The sequence below is a fragment of the Dermochelys coriacea genome, chromosome 13, assembly GCF_009764565.3.
Source record: "Dermochelys coriacea isolate rDerCor1 chromosome 13, rDerCor1.pri.v4, whole genome shotgun sequence".
Classification (NCBI taxonomy): Eukaryota; Metazoa; Chordata; order Testudines; family Dermochelyidae; genus Dermochelys; species Dermochelys coriacea.
The window spans coordinates 2,835,659-2,849,654 of NC_050080.1; the positions used below are offsets into that span (position 1 = coordinate 2,835,659).

The 13,996-nt window shown below is 55.4% G+C and overlaps 1 protein-coding gene across 1 annotated transcript; it reads left to right on the top strand.

Moving 5' to 3' along the window:
- The first annotated feature begins 5,850 nt into the window (after positions 1 to 5,850).
- TRIB3 (tribbles pseudokinase 3) lies at positions 5,851 to 13,737 on the top strand. Its single transcript, XM_038370112.2, is given in 5 exon segments — positions 5,851 to 6,361; positions 6,364 to 6,411; positions 9,380 to 9,664; positions 10,583 to 10,875; positions 11,636 to 13,737. Coding segments are annotated over 5 exon segments (1,545 nt in total). The 5' UTR covers positions 5,851 to 5,920; the 3' UTR covers positions 12,114 to 13,737.
- Positions 13,738 to 13,996: the final 259 nt, after the last annotated feature.

A 13,996-nucleotide genomic window follows, 5' to 3' on the forward strand; every position in this document is an offset into this window, starting at 1 on the left:
CCTGAGCAGGACGCTTCAAGGAACAGCCCCGCTGAGCTGTGATCACCAGGATTTGGCTGCTGGGCCACGTGGGATAGTCAGAAGTTCCCACTGGCTATGTTTGCAGTGTAGCGAAATGCAGCTGACTTCTCAGGGCTTGAATCCTGGTGGGAGTTTTGCACCAGTAGAGGCTGGAAGCCAGGGTGAGTCGAATAGTCACAAGCCCTGCTCGACACCAATGCAGTGCGTCTATATGGGGGAAGTGCCCTGGCATAACTATCCCGCTCCAAGCCACAGCAGGCCCCCAGGGCTGGGAGAGCAACTGGGCGCAAATGTGTTACTGGGCTCTGCTACCTTTCCATTCAAGTGCTTTGGCCAGTGATGACAGGTCTCACCCACTTCAGCCTAACCACCAACCACCCCAGGGCTTTAAAATACCCTGGCTGGACCAGGCGCCTTTGATGAAGCTGTAGTGGGAAGACAGAGGGGGAATCAAATGGGAAGCCATCCTCCCTCCCAGTCCCCATCTCTGGAAGGTCTGACAGCCATGGGATGGCAGGAAGGGGCCGGACAGTGGGAGGAAAAGGGCTCTGTTTATGAAGTCGCAGGGTGTGACAGGTAGCCAGGAGCCTGTCTGAGCAGCACTCTTTCCTCTGACGAAGATGTACTGTCCGAGTTTCCCAACAGTGCATGCTCCCAATCCCTGCTGGAGCTGGGCTAATCACTCGGCCAGCCCAGAGCGAGAGAGGGAGCCAGCTCTGACCCAGGGCTGCTCACTGCATCTTCATAAGGATCAACTCTGCCTCCAGCTCACCTTCCTGGGGTCGTGGATTCCCTCTCGGAGGAGACTCTCCCAGCCAGAAGTGCCCCGAGAACAGCCTCGCGCTGACACTGTGCCAGCTGAAAGGGGCATGGGCGTACAGTATCCGGGGTCAGAGGCAGCTGACATGAGCCCAGACCCCTGGTGACCCTGGGGGGTAGGGGTAAGTGAGGTGGTGCTGCACTGTACACAGCTGGGAGACTGGCTCCTGAAGCCTCATGACTAACCCGCTGTGCATTGGGTTGTGCTGGGAGCGTGAGACCTCGAGTGCTGGAATGGCTGTATCTTTAGGCCTATTATTCCACGGGGTTACCGTGGCGTAGGTGATGGAGGATGGCCTGTCTGCCCCAGCACAGTGGCAGCCCTGTTCTTCCCATGGCCAGCAGCATGGTCTAGTGGACTGAGTATGGGTCTGGGAGCCAGGCACTTGCATAGCTCATCCCAGCTCAGCTACCAACTGGGCTGGGGACAGGGCTCCCGGGTTCTGTTCCTGGCTCTGGGCAAGTCACTTCCTGACTCTGTGCCTCCCTTTCCCCAGCTGTCCCATGGGCAAAGTATCATTCCCCTTCTTCACTGAGTACCTCATTCATGTACTGTGCCAAGTGTTGCTATTCCAATCCTGGGATGTGTTCGGCTCATTTCTCTTGGAGACTTAGCCAGATTGTTACTTATGGCATTGTCTAGAGCAGGTGAAAAGAAGACATGGGTTCTATTCCTAGCTCTGCTGCTGACCAGCTGTGCGAGCTTAGGCACGTCCCTTTCTCACCCCATGCCTCAGTTTACCTAGTTGTTAAATGGGGATAGAAACTTCCTCATTGTAAAGTACTCTGAAATCCTCCAAAGCCAGGAGAATGGCAAACGTTAGTAAGGGATTGTGCTAAAATATCCCCAAAGCTCCCACTGTAAGTACGTTCAGCTTTTAGTTGGTGACCAGCTCTAGCCAGCCGATAATTTCTCTCATCCCTAGGAAAGCTGCTTGAGAGATTTCACCCTAGTGCTTATCTTAAGTGATCACTCTCCTTACAGTGTGTATGATAAACCCATTGTTTCATGTTCTCTGTGTGTGTGTATATAAATCTCTCCTCTGTTTTTTCCACCAGATGCATCCGATGAAGTGAGCTGTAGCTCATGAAAGCTTATGCTCTAATAAATTTGTTAGTCTCTAAGGTGCCACAAGTACTCCTTTTCTTTTCACCCTAGTTAGTGGTCATGATCTAGTCTCCATGTCATACCGCACTTGACTCAAGCAGGAAACTTTCCCTTAGACTTTAGTGTTAATATCTCCCACGTGCTTCTCCCCTAAGGCCAGGGGGACGCATTACAGCACGACGCCCCTTTGCAACCCCACAGCAACTGCCTTGAGATAAGAGCTAAATTCACGTCATTGGTTAACAGCTGGTGGCAGTCATTTATAGCAACAACAACTGGAATCTTGCCAAGCCTGTGTAGAACAAAGGCAAACAGGGGCCTGACGGGACGGGTGGTACTCACAGGGAGAGACAGGTTGGGGGGCCGAGCACCAGTGGCACTGGCAGTGCCAGGGATGGGCACAGCAATAAGCGCAAATAGGCACATGAGCAGCAGGAGAGGGGACACTTTCAGGTTGTTGGGGTGGCACCTGGTGCCAAGGCCCCCAAAGCACTCATCTGTCAGCCAACCCCCCAAAGCCTGGAATCTGCTCAGAGACCACAATGATGGACACAGTGTAAGATAGGCAGACACTGATGAGGTGCCTCTCAGAGACACCCCACAATTACCCCCCTCCCCCAAAGTGAGCTCCTCCAGGTCCCCAACCAGCCTCCAGCACCCACAGGCCGATCCATCCACCCTCCCCTAGAGACATCCCCGAACTGAGCAGGCTACCTTTTGTATGGCAAGGCCATGGTCATGTGCTGCCCTGCTCCTTAAAGGCACACGTGGCATCTGTTGCTCTTTGCACAACCAAATCAATATGGAGAACCCACCAGGGCGCAGCTGGGTCCCAAATAACTGGGTTCACTAAATATATGCAAATGGGCATCCTGCTGTCTGCCTGGTTTCTGGAGGCTCTAAAACAAAAGAACACAGTGAGGGCCACTAGAAGGCTCACCAACTATTTAAAGGGATACTGCCCAATTCTTACACACTCTAGTATGTACCCTCTCTTTTAAAGATGAATCTCTCTCAGTTCTTTCCTACCTCACTGGGAATATGCTGGCTCCTTTCCTGTTCCTCTGGAACTCACCACCTTCTTGGATCTTGTCTAAGCTAAATAAATTTAGGTCATCTGCATATGTTGCCACCACACTGCTCCCCCCTTTCCCATTTCATTAACAAACACCCTAACCAACACCAGTCCTAGTAGGGAAGCTTGTGGCACTTTGATCATGATGGAGACTGACCCCTGCACTGAAACTGTCAAAGGGTCTGTTGCCCAATGGAGCATTTGCAACCAGGGTTCGGGGCTCCCCAAAGCCCTGACTCCAGGATCAGCTCAGCTCTTGCTAATTATGCTTGCTATTTTTCAGCATGTATTCCACAGAAAATTTCCGGAAGGAAACAGAGCCATTTGCTGCTGCTCATCACAACAAACCGTACAGGATGGAGGCAAAATTCCTCTGAAAGGAACTGCACGATATAGGAAACGCTCAAAGATCACACGGCCCCCACGTCAGGGAAGTGCCTTGCACAGCTCTTCCACTGTGGGTATTTTAAATCTACCCTTGAAGGTTTTTCCATGAAGTTGGCAGGGATTTGTGGACCCCCGAACACACACTGCATCCCCCTGCTTTGCACTCTCTACTTTATATGCACAGTACCGCAGCCCCCCAAACCAGGAGCATGGGATGGGAACCCAGCAGTGTCATCTGGTAGGCGACTGGCATGGTTGCTGAGATGTGCTCTCTCTCCCCATCTGCCCCTAGCTCCTGCTGTCCCAGGGACTAAGTGAATGGGATTGGAAAACAAAGATGGAGTCTCCCTCCCATTGTGGCACAGTCAGAATGAAACCTACAAAGATCTATTTTGTACAATGAAAGGGAACGTTTCCTCTGGCTCCCTATCCGCAGGGCTGACTGGGTAGGTCTCATCCTGCTCTGTCTGTGATTCCATGATCCCAGCAAATGCTTTCAGCTAGATTCCAGCAGGTGTCCAGGGCCCGCCGACACTAACCCACAGCGTTTTCTGTAGTGCTTGGATGGGCTGGTCAGCTCTGGGTCCAAGTTCCTTGCATTTACTTGGCTTTGGAGCGGAACCCAGAGCTGGAGCGTGGAGCAGCTCCGGAGCAGTGGAGCTGCAGGCTTTTGCCTGGAGCTGGAGCAGAACCGGAGCACAGCTCCAAAGCCCTGCTTGGCATTCTACAAATAAAGATCATAACAACGCTCATCCTATAGGGCAGGTGCAGCAGTCTCTGAGAGCTAGCTACCAGTTCCTTCCCTGTGAGCGACTTCTGCACCTCTCATGGCAGGGTGCCCGGTAACAGACCTAACAGCTTCGCCTTATCAAAAGAGAAACAAGGTTGCTGTCAGCAGAGGATAGGAGTCTCTCCTTCCGCCAATTCAGTTTGATCTTGCCTTGACATGAGATGTAAACCCAAGGCACTGAGCACTTAGGGTTCTTAAGAATCCCTCCCAAGAAGACTCTCAACAAAAGTCAGAGGGTTTGCCCTGGCGTTCTGGCCAGATTCCAATCCAGGTCAATGCATTCTGCCTCAGCTGGAATCCTGTCTGCAGTCCTGGGCCCCCATGTTCAAGCAAGACGAATTCAGACTGGGGCAGGTGCTCCTGGGATGGTCAGGGGATTGGGGGCCTATGGTCTGAGAGAAGACTAAGAGAGCTTGGCTTGGTTCGCCTAGTAAAATGAAGGCCAAGCAGGGATCTGACCGCTCTCTACAAATACATCCGGGCTAAACACCAGGAGTGAGAAGAGCCATTTAAGCTAAAGGGCAATGCTGGCACAAGAACAACCGGGATAAACTGGCCATAAACAAGTTTCAGCAACCTATGCCCTAGTGTAGTGCCATAAACAGTGACTTGCACTGCCGGGCCAGCTCACCATAGGGATTATGGCTTGTCAGCACAACTAAAGTGGAAGGCTGGGATCTGGGAGGCTGGCTGGGAGCAGAAGCTCAGGGCTCCAGTGGCTTTGCCAGGTGGCAAGCCTGGAAAATGATTAGAAAGGGAAAGACGGGGCTTGGCGGGATGTGCCTGCTCCGATTCACCTTCAGCTGCTCTGCGCTGTGGCATGAATTGTGCAGCTCCTTGGAGCCAGGCCTCCCCTTCCCCTGACACTCAGCGCTTGTCAGCTCAGTGCGCTGCTGGCTGGATAACGCCACTGCTCCCACCCTTCCCTGCTTCACCTGCGGGGGGTGGCATGAGCGGCTCGTGAGTCCGCCCTGCCAACATCCAGTGGCTAGGGGTAGGCAGAGGAGGTGCAAAGGGCAGGGGCAGGCCAGTGCACTGCCTCCAGGGGCACAGGACCCGCTTTCCGGGTTGCAGCTGTAGAACTGCAGGTCCAGTTTGGTGCACACGTTCAGCATGGTGGTGAGGGGGGCACAATCAGGATAATCGGATGTGCAAATCAACTTGGAGACCTCTCAGGTGCAGGACAGTTATCTGCTGCTGCATGGAAGTGTCTCACGAGACCCGTCTCCTCACTGCCCTCGGTTTTGGGGAGTCGGTTCCACAAGTGGGTGCAGGCAGACCAGCAGTCTGTCACAGCAGCCTTGCACCAGTGCAAACAGCAGTGCAAAGTGCAGGGCAATGGGGAAGGGGGGGCATTCACATTTAAGCTCATTTTGCATAGGTGCAGGAGGAGGGGCAGAGAGGGGATCACTACTGAATGTCTGGGCTGTAATATACTGATCTGCCTGTATACAGGGCAGTGCTGTGGGCAGACATGGCCCTGTCTCCCCGCTCCCCCCGGCCCAGAGTTTTCTAGAGGCCCGACTAGCACCCATCCCTGGTATTTTGCTTTGAAACCAGCCACCAAGCCGCTCCAACAACCAGGACACAACGCCAGCCAGAGCTGGGGGTGCCCCTCTGATTCTAGGAGCCGGGGGCGGGCGAGGGGAGCCGCCAGGGCCGGTGTCATCATACCGCAACCGGACGCGGGTCTGAGTAATTCGAGCCTGGGCGTGGCGCAATGCCACCCGGCGGAGGGTTTAGGGCGAGTGTGAACCTCCGCGTGTCGTCACGGCAGGGAAAGCGGCGGGGCGGGTCCGGCCCGCGCATGTTGCAATCCGGAGTGAGTCCAGCATCAGCCGCGCCGGCAGCCGGAGGGAAGGCGCCGGGAGAGGAGCGCGGCAGTGGGGAAGCTAAGATTAGCTCCGCTTTACCTCATCCGCCGGGATCTGGGAGGCGGAGCCGGGGGGCCGGGCGATGTGAGCCTCCCCGGGGCAATCGGAGCGAGTCCCGCGAACAAGGCGCCAGCCGCATCCGCACGGAGACGAGCCGCTGCCCATCGATCGCCCCCCGGCCGGGGCTCGGGGCAGGACCCCCGGAGCAGAGCAGCCCGGGACAATGGCGGATCGGGGCGTCTGAGACTCCGGGAGCAGGATCCTCCGGGATCGGCCTGCGGGGGTCGCTCCCGACCGGCAGCCAGTCCCGAGCCTCTCCCCCGCCCGCCCCCTGAAGGTACAGCGCCCTGCTCCCCGGGCGGGGGTCCCCCTCGGGCCGCGCTCCGGTTCCACTCGGCCGGGCTTTGCGGGGAGCCGCCCCGGCCCCCCGGGATCGGGCCAGCAAGCGGGGCCATTCTGCGCCGGGATTGGGGCTGGGGCTACCCGGGGGCTCAGGCTGCGGGGTCCCGAGAGCAGCCAGCCCGCTGCTGGCGGCCGAAGGCGAGCGCCACCCGTGGGTGCCCCTGGCCTCGGGGCAGTGCGCACGGGGTAGGAGCGAGGGTGTGTTTGGCTGGCCTGGGCCAGGCGGGGGGGGGGCGATTGTCCAGTGTTGGGGAGCAGGGGGGTGCCGGGCTCGGGGTGTCCAGTGTTATAGGGGGATGTAGCTGGTATTGCCGGGAAGGGGGGGTGCCCTGTGTAGTGGGGTGTGTGTGTCCAGTGCTGTGGGGGGGTGCCCAGTGCTGTGGGGAAGGGGGGTGCCCGGTGTTGGGGAGCAGGGGGGTGCCGGGCTCGGGGTGCACAGTGTTATGGGGGTATGTAGCCGGCGTTGCGGGGTGCCCGGCGCTGCGGGGAAGGGGGCGCCCGGACCCCCGTTGGCAGCCGTGACTCAGCCGCAGCAGGACGGTGCAGCGCCGGCTGGGAGGGTGGAAAACGGCGCCAGGCTGCCCCCTAGAGCAGCCAAGGCCCGGTGCAGGCTGCCGGCCTCACCTGGCTGTTGGGGGGGGAGGGGGGCTCTCTTCAGTACTTGTCCTGCAGGCTCACCCCCCACCATCAGTAGACACGCACTCACCACCGTTGTTATACTGTGAGACACACACGCTCACTAGCATGACACGGACATGCACTCACCACTGTTATCACATGGAGACACACACATGCACTCAGCCCCATTATTGCCCTATTAAACACACCCATTCATCCTTATTACACAGAGAGAGACACCGTCATGATACTGATTTGACACTGACACACACACACACACACACACACACACACACTCACCCATCATTGTTACACTATGAGACACATGAGAGACATATTGTTACACTATGGGAGAGACAAACCCATGCTATCATGACACACACTCACCATTGTTACTCTATGAGACCGTATCATTACATCATCAGACGTGAATGCACAAACACATCCTCCTCAGACACGTACCCGCTGGTGCTGGCTGGCTGGAGCCTTTACTGCTTTGGACAGGACGTCAGCGGGTGGCAAGTTTTCGACAGAAATACTTCTCTGTTGGCTTTGGGTGAACTCAGGCTTAACTTAGGGCTTTCTTCTATTCACTGTAGTAATTATAGTTAATCAGAACCAGCTGTTCTGAATGCCTAGGTCTTCCTTGATAGCAGGGTGGCACAAATATCCTTCTTGGGGAGTTGAAGCAGGTGCTTTTAGCCCAGGTTTGTGCAGACTGTCTTATTATAGATTCATAGATACTAAGGTCAGAAGGGACCATTCTGATCATCTAGTCCAACCTCCTGCACAGCGCAGGCCACAGAATCCCACCCACCCACTCCTACGAAAAACCTCACCTATGTCTGAGCTATTGAAGTCCTTAAATCGTGGTTTAAAGACTTCAAGGAGCAGAGAAGCCTCCATCAAGTAACCTGTGCCCCAAGCTACGGAGGAAGGCGAAAAACCTTCAGGGCCTCTTCCAATCTGCCTTCCCAACCCCAAAATGCCTTCCCGACCCCAAATATGTCAATCAGCTAATCCCTGAGCATATGGGCAAGATTCACCAGCCAGATACTACAGAAAATTCTTTCCTGGGTAACTCGGATCCCATCCATCTAATATCCCATATCAGGGGATTAGGCCTATTTACCCTGAATATTTAAAGAGCAATTAATTACTAAAATCACATTATCCCATCATACCATCTCCTCCATAAACTTATCGAGTAGAATCTTAAAGCCAGATAGATCTTTTGCCCCCACTGCTTCCCTTGGAAGGCTATTCCAAAACTTCACTCCTCTGATGGTTAAAAACCTTCGTCTAATTTCAAGTCTAAACTTCCTGGTGGCCAGTTTATACCCATTTGTTCTTGTGTCCACATTGGTGCTGAGCTTAAATAATTCCTCTCCCTCTCCTGTATTTATTCCTCTGATATATTTATAGAGAGCAATCATATCTCCCCTCAACCTTCTTTTAGTTAGGCTAAACAAGCCAAGCTCCTTAAGTCTCCTTTCATAAGACAAGTTTTCCATTCCTCGGATCATCCTAGTAGCCCTTCTCTGTACCTGCTCCAGTTTGAATTAATCCTTTTTAAACATGGGAGATCAGAACTGCACACAGTAATCCAGGTGAGGTCTCACCAGTGCCTTGTATAATGGTACTAAAACCTCCTTATCCCTACTGGAAATGCCTCTCCTGATGCATCCCAAAACCGCATTAGCTTTTTTCACAGCCATATCACATTGGCAGCTCATAGTCATCCTATGATCAACCAATACTCCAAGGTCCTTCTCCTCCTCCGTTACTTCTAATTGATGTGTCCCCAGCTTATAACTAAAATTCTTGTTTTTAATCCCTGAATGCATAACCTTACACTTCTCACTATTAAATTTCATCCTATTACTATTACTCCAGTTTACAAGGTCATCCAGATCCTCCTGTATAATATCCCGATCCTTCTCTGAATTGGCAATACCTCCCAGCTTTCTATCATCTGCAACTTTATTAGCACACTCCCATCTGCATTTGATACAAACTGAATACTTAAGGCTGTAAAACTGGAAACCAAGAGCTAACTACAGCGCATGGCAGGTAGTAGCCCCACCCAGTATATGTCTGTATGGACCCGGAGCTGGGGTGCTCTCCGCATGCTGGAAAACAAACCTGTGTTGCCAGAGCAGCTCTGTTCGAAGGAGATGGAGGTGCCGGCAGAGCAGGGATTTCCTGGGTTTTCTTTCTTGAAGCGACTAGTGTCGCTCTGCAGCTGCATCTTGATGCAACCCTTCCATCGTCTTGTTCTGCAGATGAGTCGAAACGTTCAGGTGATCCCTGTGGCGTCTCCACTCAGGAAGAAACGGCTGTACTTCGAGGATACCCCTGATTCAGAGGCCTCAAAGCCCAAGCGTCCCCGGTTGGGTCCAGTATCAGGACTCACCCCATGCCTGCAGCCCCTTGCACAGCCACCTTGTGCCGTGGACCAGGACTCCAGGGTCTTGCAGATTGGACCTTACATCCTTCTGGAGCCCAGGGAAGAGGGCCACTCCTACAGGGCTGTGCACAGGCACACGGAGACGGAGTACAGCTGCAAGGTACAGCAGGGTTTCTGGTGCCAGTCTCTGCAAGGAAACAGAGCCGGGTGTTACTGGAGATTATGTGCCCTGGGGAAGTCTGTGGGATTCAGACTGTTTATGGGGAAATGCCATGGCACTTCATGCACTGGTGGAGATGCCCACTGTGGGGAGCCCCCTGGGGGCAGCTCTCTGGGGACACCTGTGCAGTGGTATGCTGTGCTTTCTGGGGCCACCTGTGCAAGCCCCTCTGGCACTGGTCTGTTAGACTGGCAAAGGGCAGGTGGGCCTCAGAGCCAGCATGGGCTCTGGCTGCAGAGAACAGCATTGGCAAGGGGTTTGTTTGGAAAGTTTCTCCATCCCCAGCTGGGGTCCCCCTCAGGTTTATCAGCTCCCTTCCAGCCTGTTGGGCGTGGGAGAGAATTGGACTTCCACGAGTGGACAGGGGATGGACGGACTTGTGTCCTCTGCTGCTGGGCAGGGAAGATACGAGACCCGTACCAGGATAGTGGGTTCCTGGTCCATGCGTCCCCTCTCCTTGTGCCTCACGTTCCTCCTAAGCAGTGCTGCCCCCTGGTGGCTACATTGTGAAATTTAAGAGCCCCTTTCAGAGTAGCAGCCGTGTTAGTCTGCATCCGATGAAGTGAGCTGTAGCTCACGAAAGCTTGTGCTCAAATAAATTTGTTAGTCTCTAAGGTGCCACAAGTCCTCCTGTTCTTTTTAAGAACGCTTGACCAGCATGGCACAGGAGAGTGAGGTATGGGCAGATCGGAGACCTCCTGCCCCCGGTTAGACGGAGCCCTAGATCCCTTGAGGCAGCAGAACTGTAGACAGGAGGGAGCGATTGCCTTAAGGCCTGTGAACAGCCCGGCCCGCGCCATCCCCTTGCCTTTCTTTCCGGGGTGCTTTCCCTCATGCCCAGTGTCGTTCCTCTTTTAGGTTTATCCGGCAAGGAATTACCCAGAGACGCTGGCCCCTTATAGGCACCTCTCGCCCCACCCCAACGTGGCCCAGGTTGCTGAGGTGATCCAAGGGGACCAGAATGTCTACATCTTCTTCCAGCCTGGCAGAGGTGACATGCACAGCCACGTCCGCTGCTGCAAGCAGCTACCCGAGAGAGAGGCTGCTAGGCTCTTCAAGCAGATGGCTGAAGCGGTCGCCCACTGCCATAACCACGGGGTCATCCTCCGAGACCTCAAACTCCGCAAGTTCCTCTTCGTGGACAGGGAGAGGTGAGGGTTGGCGTCCAGTTTAGCCCTTCAGCATCAGGGGCCCCGCAGCGGGCTTGATGGGGAGCAGGACTCCTGGGTCCAGTGCATGGGAGCTCAGTGCATTTTCCATGTCAATATGATTGTTGTGCAGAGCCCAGTTGAAGCTCTGGAATGAACTCTCCATGTGTGCGGCTGTGGCAGCCTTGCTGGACACCAGCTGTCTGACCCCAGGAAAGCCAGGGGAAGAGACAGCAGCTTATTAGTGCTAGTGGAGGGCGGGATTCCTGAGCCCCACTTCCATTCAAAACCTGCTTCTCCAGCCAGGCTGAGCCCACGTGCCCCCTGCACATTGCGGAAGCTCCTGGGGCTTCATGTTTTGTGTCCACAGGGCCACTGATCACAGCGGCATGGCAGTGAGCTAACAGACCCCTAGGGTGTAGCTCAGGGTCATTCTGGCTTCAGCTTTCATTCTGGGCCCTATTCCTTGCATAGCTCCACAGAGGTCTGCTTGTGCTGCAGGGAATTCAGACCTTTGTATCCTTGCAGAGCCGCCAGGGCTTAGCTTTAAAGCCGCCTCCGATGGCACCTCCCTCCAATCCCTGTCTTGGTCACTTAAGAAGTTAGTTCCCACCTAGTTCTCTGGGGCAGTACCATTGTCTCATGCTAAGAGCTGCTGTCTGGGAGTCAGGACTCCTGGGGTCTAGCTTTGTGGCCTACCTACCTAGCACGGTTGGGTTGCAGCTGATGATTAACTGGGATTAATTTCCCTCTTTCTCTGCAGGACAAAGCTGGTGCTGGAGAACCTGGAGGACGCCTGTCTTCTGAGCGGCCCAGATGACTCTCTGTCGGACAAGCATGGCTGCCCGGCATACGTGGGCCCGGAGATCCTCAGCTCCAAGAACTCTTACTCAGGGAAGGCGGCTGATGTGTGGAGCCTGGGTGTGGTGCTCTACACCATGCTGGTGGGGCGATACCCCTTCCAGGACACTGAGCCTGCCATGCTCTTCAGCAAGATCCGCCGGGGGGTCTTCTCCATCCCGGATGGCCTCTCCCCCAAGGCCAGGTGCCTTGTCCAATGCCTCCTGCGCAAGACCCCGTCTGAGAGACTGACGGCTCGTGAGATTTTGCTCCACCCCTGGCTAGCGAGCAGTGGTGCTGCCTCAGAGGACTTGTGCACAAACCCCTCTGGGGAGCAGGGGCTGGAGCAAGTTGTGCCAGACACCTGGAGCCAGGAGGAGGAGGAAAATCTGCACAGTTAAGCATTCAGAGGATCCCCAAGGATGCATTAGCGAAGGGGCCCTCCATGCCCCCAGGGAACCTTAGACTGTCGGATGCCCCAGGCGAAGTGGGGCTGGTGACTGTTTGTCTAAGGGGGGTTGCTGCTCAGATCCGGGTAATGCTGTGGTGGCCCCAGCAGGGCCCAGAGCCAGGACTTGCAAACCCAAGTGCCTCAGAGGGGGAGCTGTGGTTGTCCAGGCGCGTGTCTGAATCCTGCAGAGCAGGAAAGTGCCTTAGCCTGACACGGCGATTCAGGGCGGATGGGACTAAATGGGAACAAGCTTCCAGTGTGCCCTGGTCTTGGGGGCTCCCACTTACTTGTGCCAAAGAACTTGTTCAGACTCTGATCACCAGCAGTGCCCTCCCAGAGGGATGGTGCGATTCCCATTCTCAGACATAGGGCTCTGGAGGCAGGGAGTGGCCAGGGAACTGAGGCAGGCCCTGGCGTCTCTGGGTTCTGCACCAGTCCCTGTGTCTGTGTAGGAGCAGGATGGGTGCAGAGGGGGCTGAGTTCTGATACCAGCTTCCTGAAGTGTGTGTCTGGGGGGGGAGGGGAGCCCTTTCCCAGAGGGCAGGAGGACAGCAGGTATGGGAGGGCGTTTGAGGAGCTCCTTGTATTGTGTCACCTGGGAACTGAGCTTTGCTGCAGCCAGGGCAGTGGCTCCGTGGAGCTTGGAGGGTAGAGACGCTAATGGGCAGAGCAGAGAAAGGGCTGCCGTCTGCTGCGGTAGAGAGGGATGCAGCTGGGTGGGAGCGAGAACAAGACGGGGGTGGGGAGGGTTCCAAGGTCATGTCAGATCAGAGCCCAGGAGCTGGATGCAGCCTGTGGAGCCCTGTGGGGTGCCCACGACCACCTCCCCTTCCCTGTGTAGCTGTAGCCCATACAGACTACAAGTCCCAGTATGCAGTGCTCCCCCTGAATCAGAGGAGAAGGGGGCACACTATGCTGGAGTGGGGCACAGCTCTGTGCTAGCAGGGAGGGCGGCTACAACCTGCCCCATTTGCCAGGCACAGCCCTTGGGCTCCTGGCAATGAGCAAATAAAGCCCCTGCCCAAGCTGTTCACTTCCCAGGGGTGGTGGCGGTACAGAGAGTGAGTCCCAGCAGGGGTGGGGGTGCTATGAGGTCTTTGCACTATCATGCCGTGCAGCCTGCTCCCCCTCCCCCCAGTCTTGTTCTGTGACTACAGCAGGCTGACTTTGCTCTGTAACCTCCCCACTGGGGACCCTGTCTTGGATCAACCCTGCCCTCTGCTCCACCCCAGGAGCCCGTGGCAAGTCAGCCCTGGGCCAGGGGGTGGGGGGCTGGTAGCAGCCCAGAACTTTGACCATACGTATCTCAGGGAGTTGAGGCAACTGGTTTCTGGGGAGCGGCCGGCCTGCGCAGAATGGACCTGCCTTCTCCACCCGGCTTAGCCCAGCTGGGCACCTGCTGCTCTCCCAGCACAGACCCGGGGCCTCGCCTCTCCCGGGGCTGTGCGTTGGTAGCATGTGTGTTGTACCCCGACTATGTGTTGACACTACAGGGCCCAGGCCAGGACTCGTTTGTACACAGCACCCTATGTCTATTTTTCTGTCTTTTGACAAATAAAAGGTTTGTAACGCTGGCTCCTTGCCTGTGCGCTACTTGGAACTTCTGTGCCCCAGGTGCAGCAGAGATGGGCTCTGGTTTGGCTTTGCAAAGGCTCCTGATTCCGTGTGAACCAGCCCATGCAGCTCATGGGGATTTGGATAAAGTGTTCCTGGTCTGGCACCACCTCTAGGACTTGTATTCAGATTAAGTCATCCACATGGCCAGGATCCAAATTAACTGTAGCTGCTCAGAAAAAAAGCCCTGGCCATCATTGTGACCGGGTCAGTAAAAAC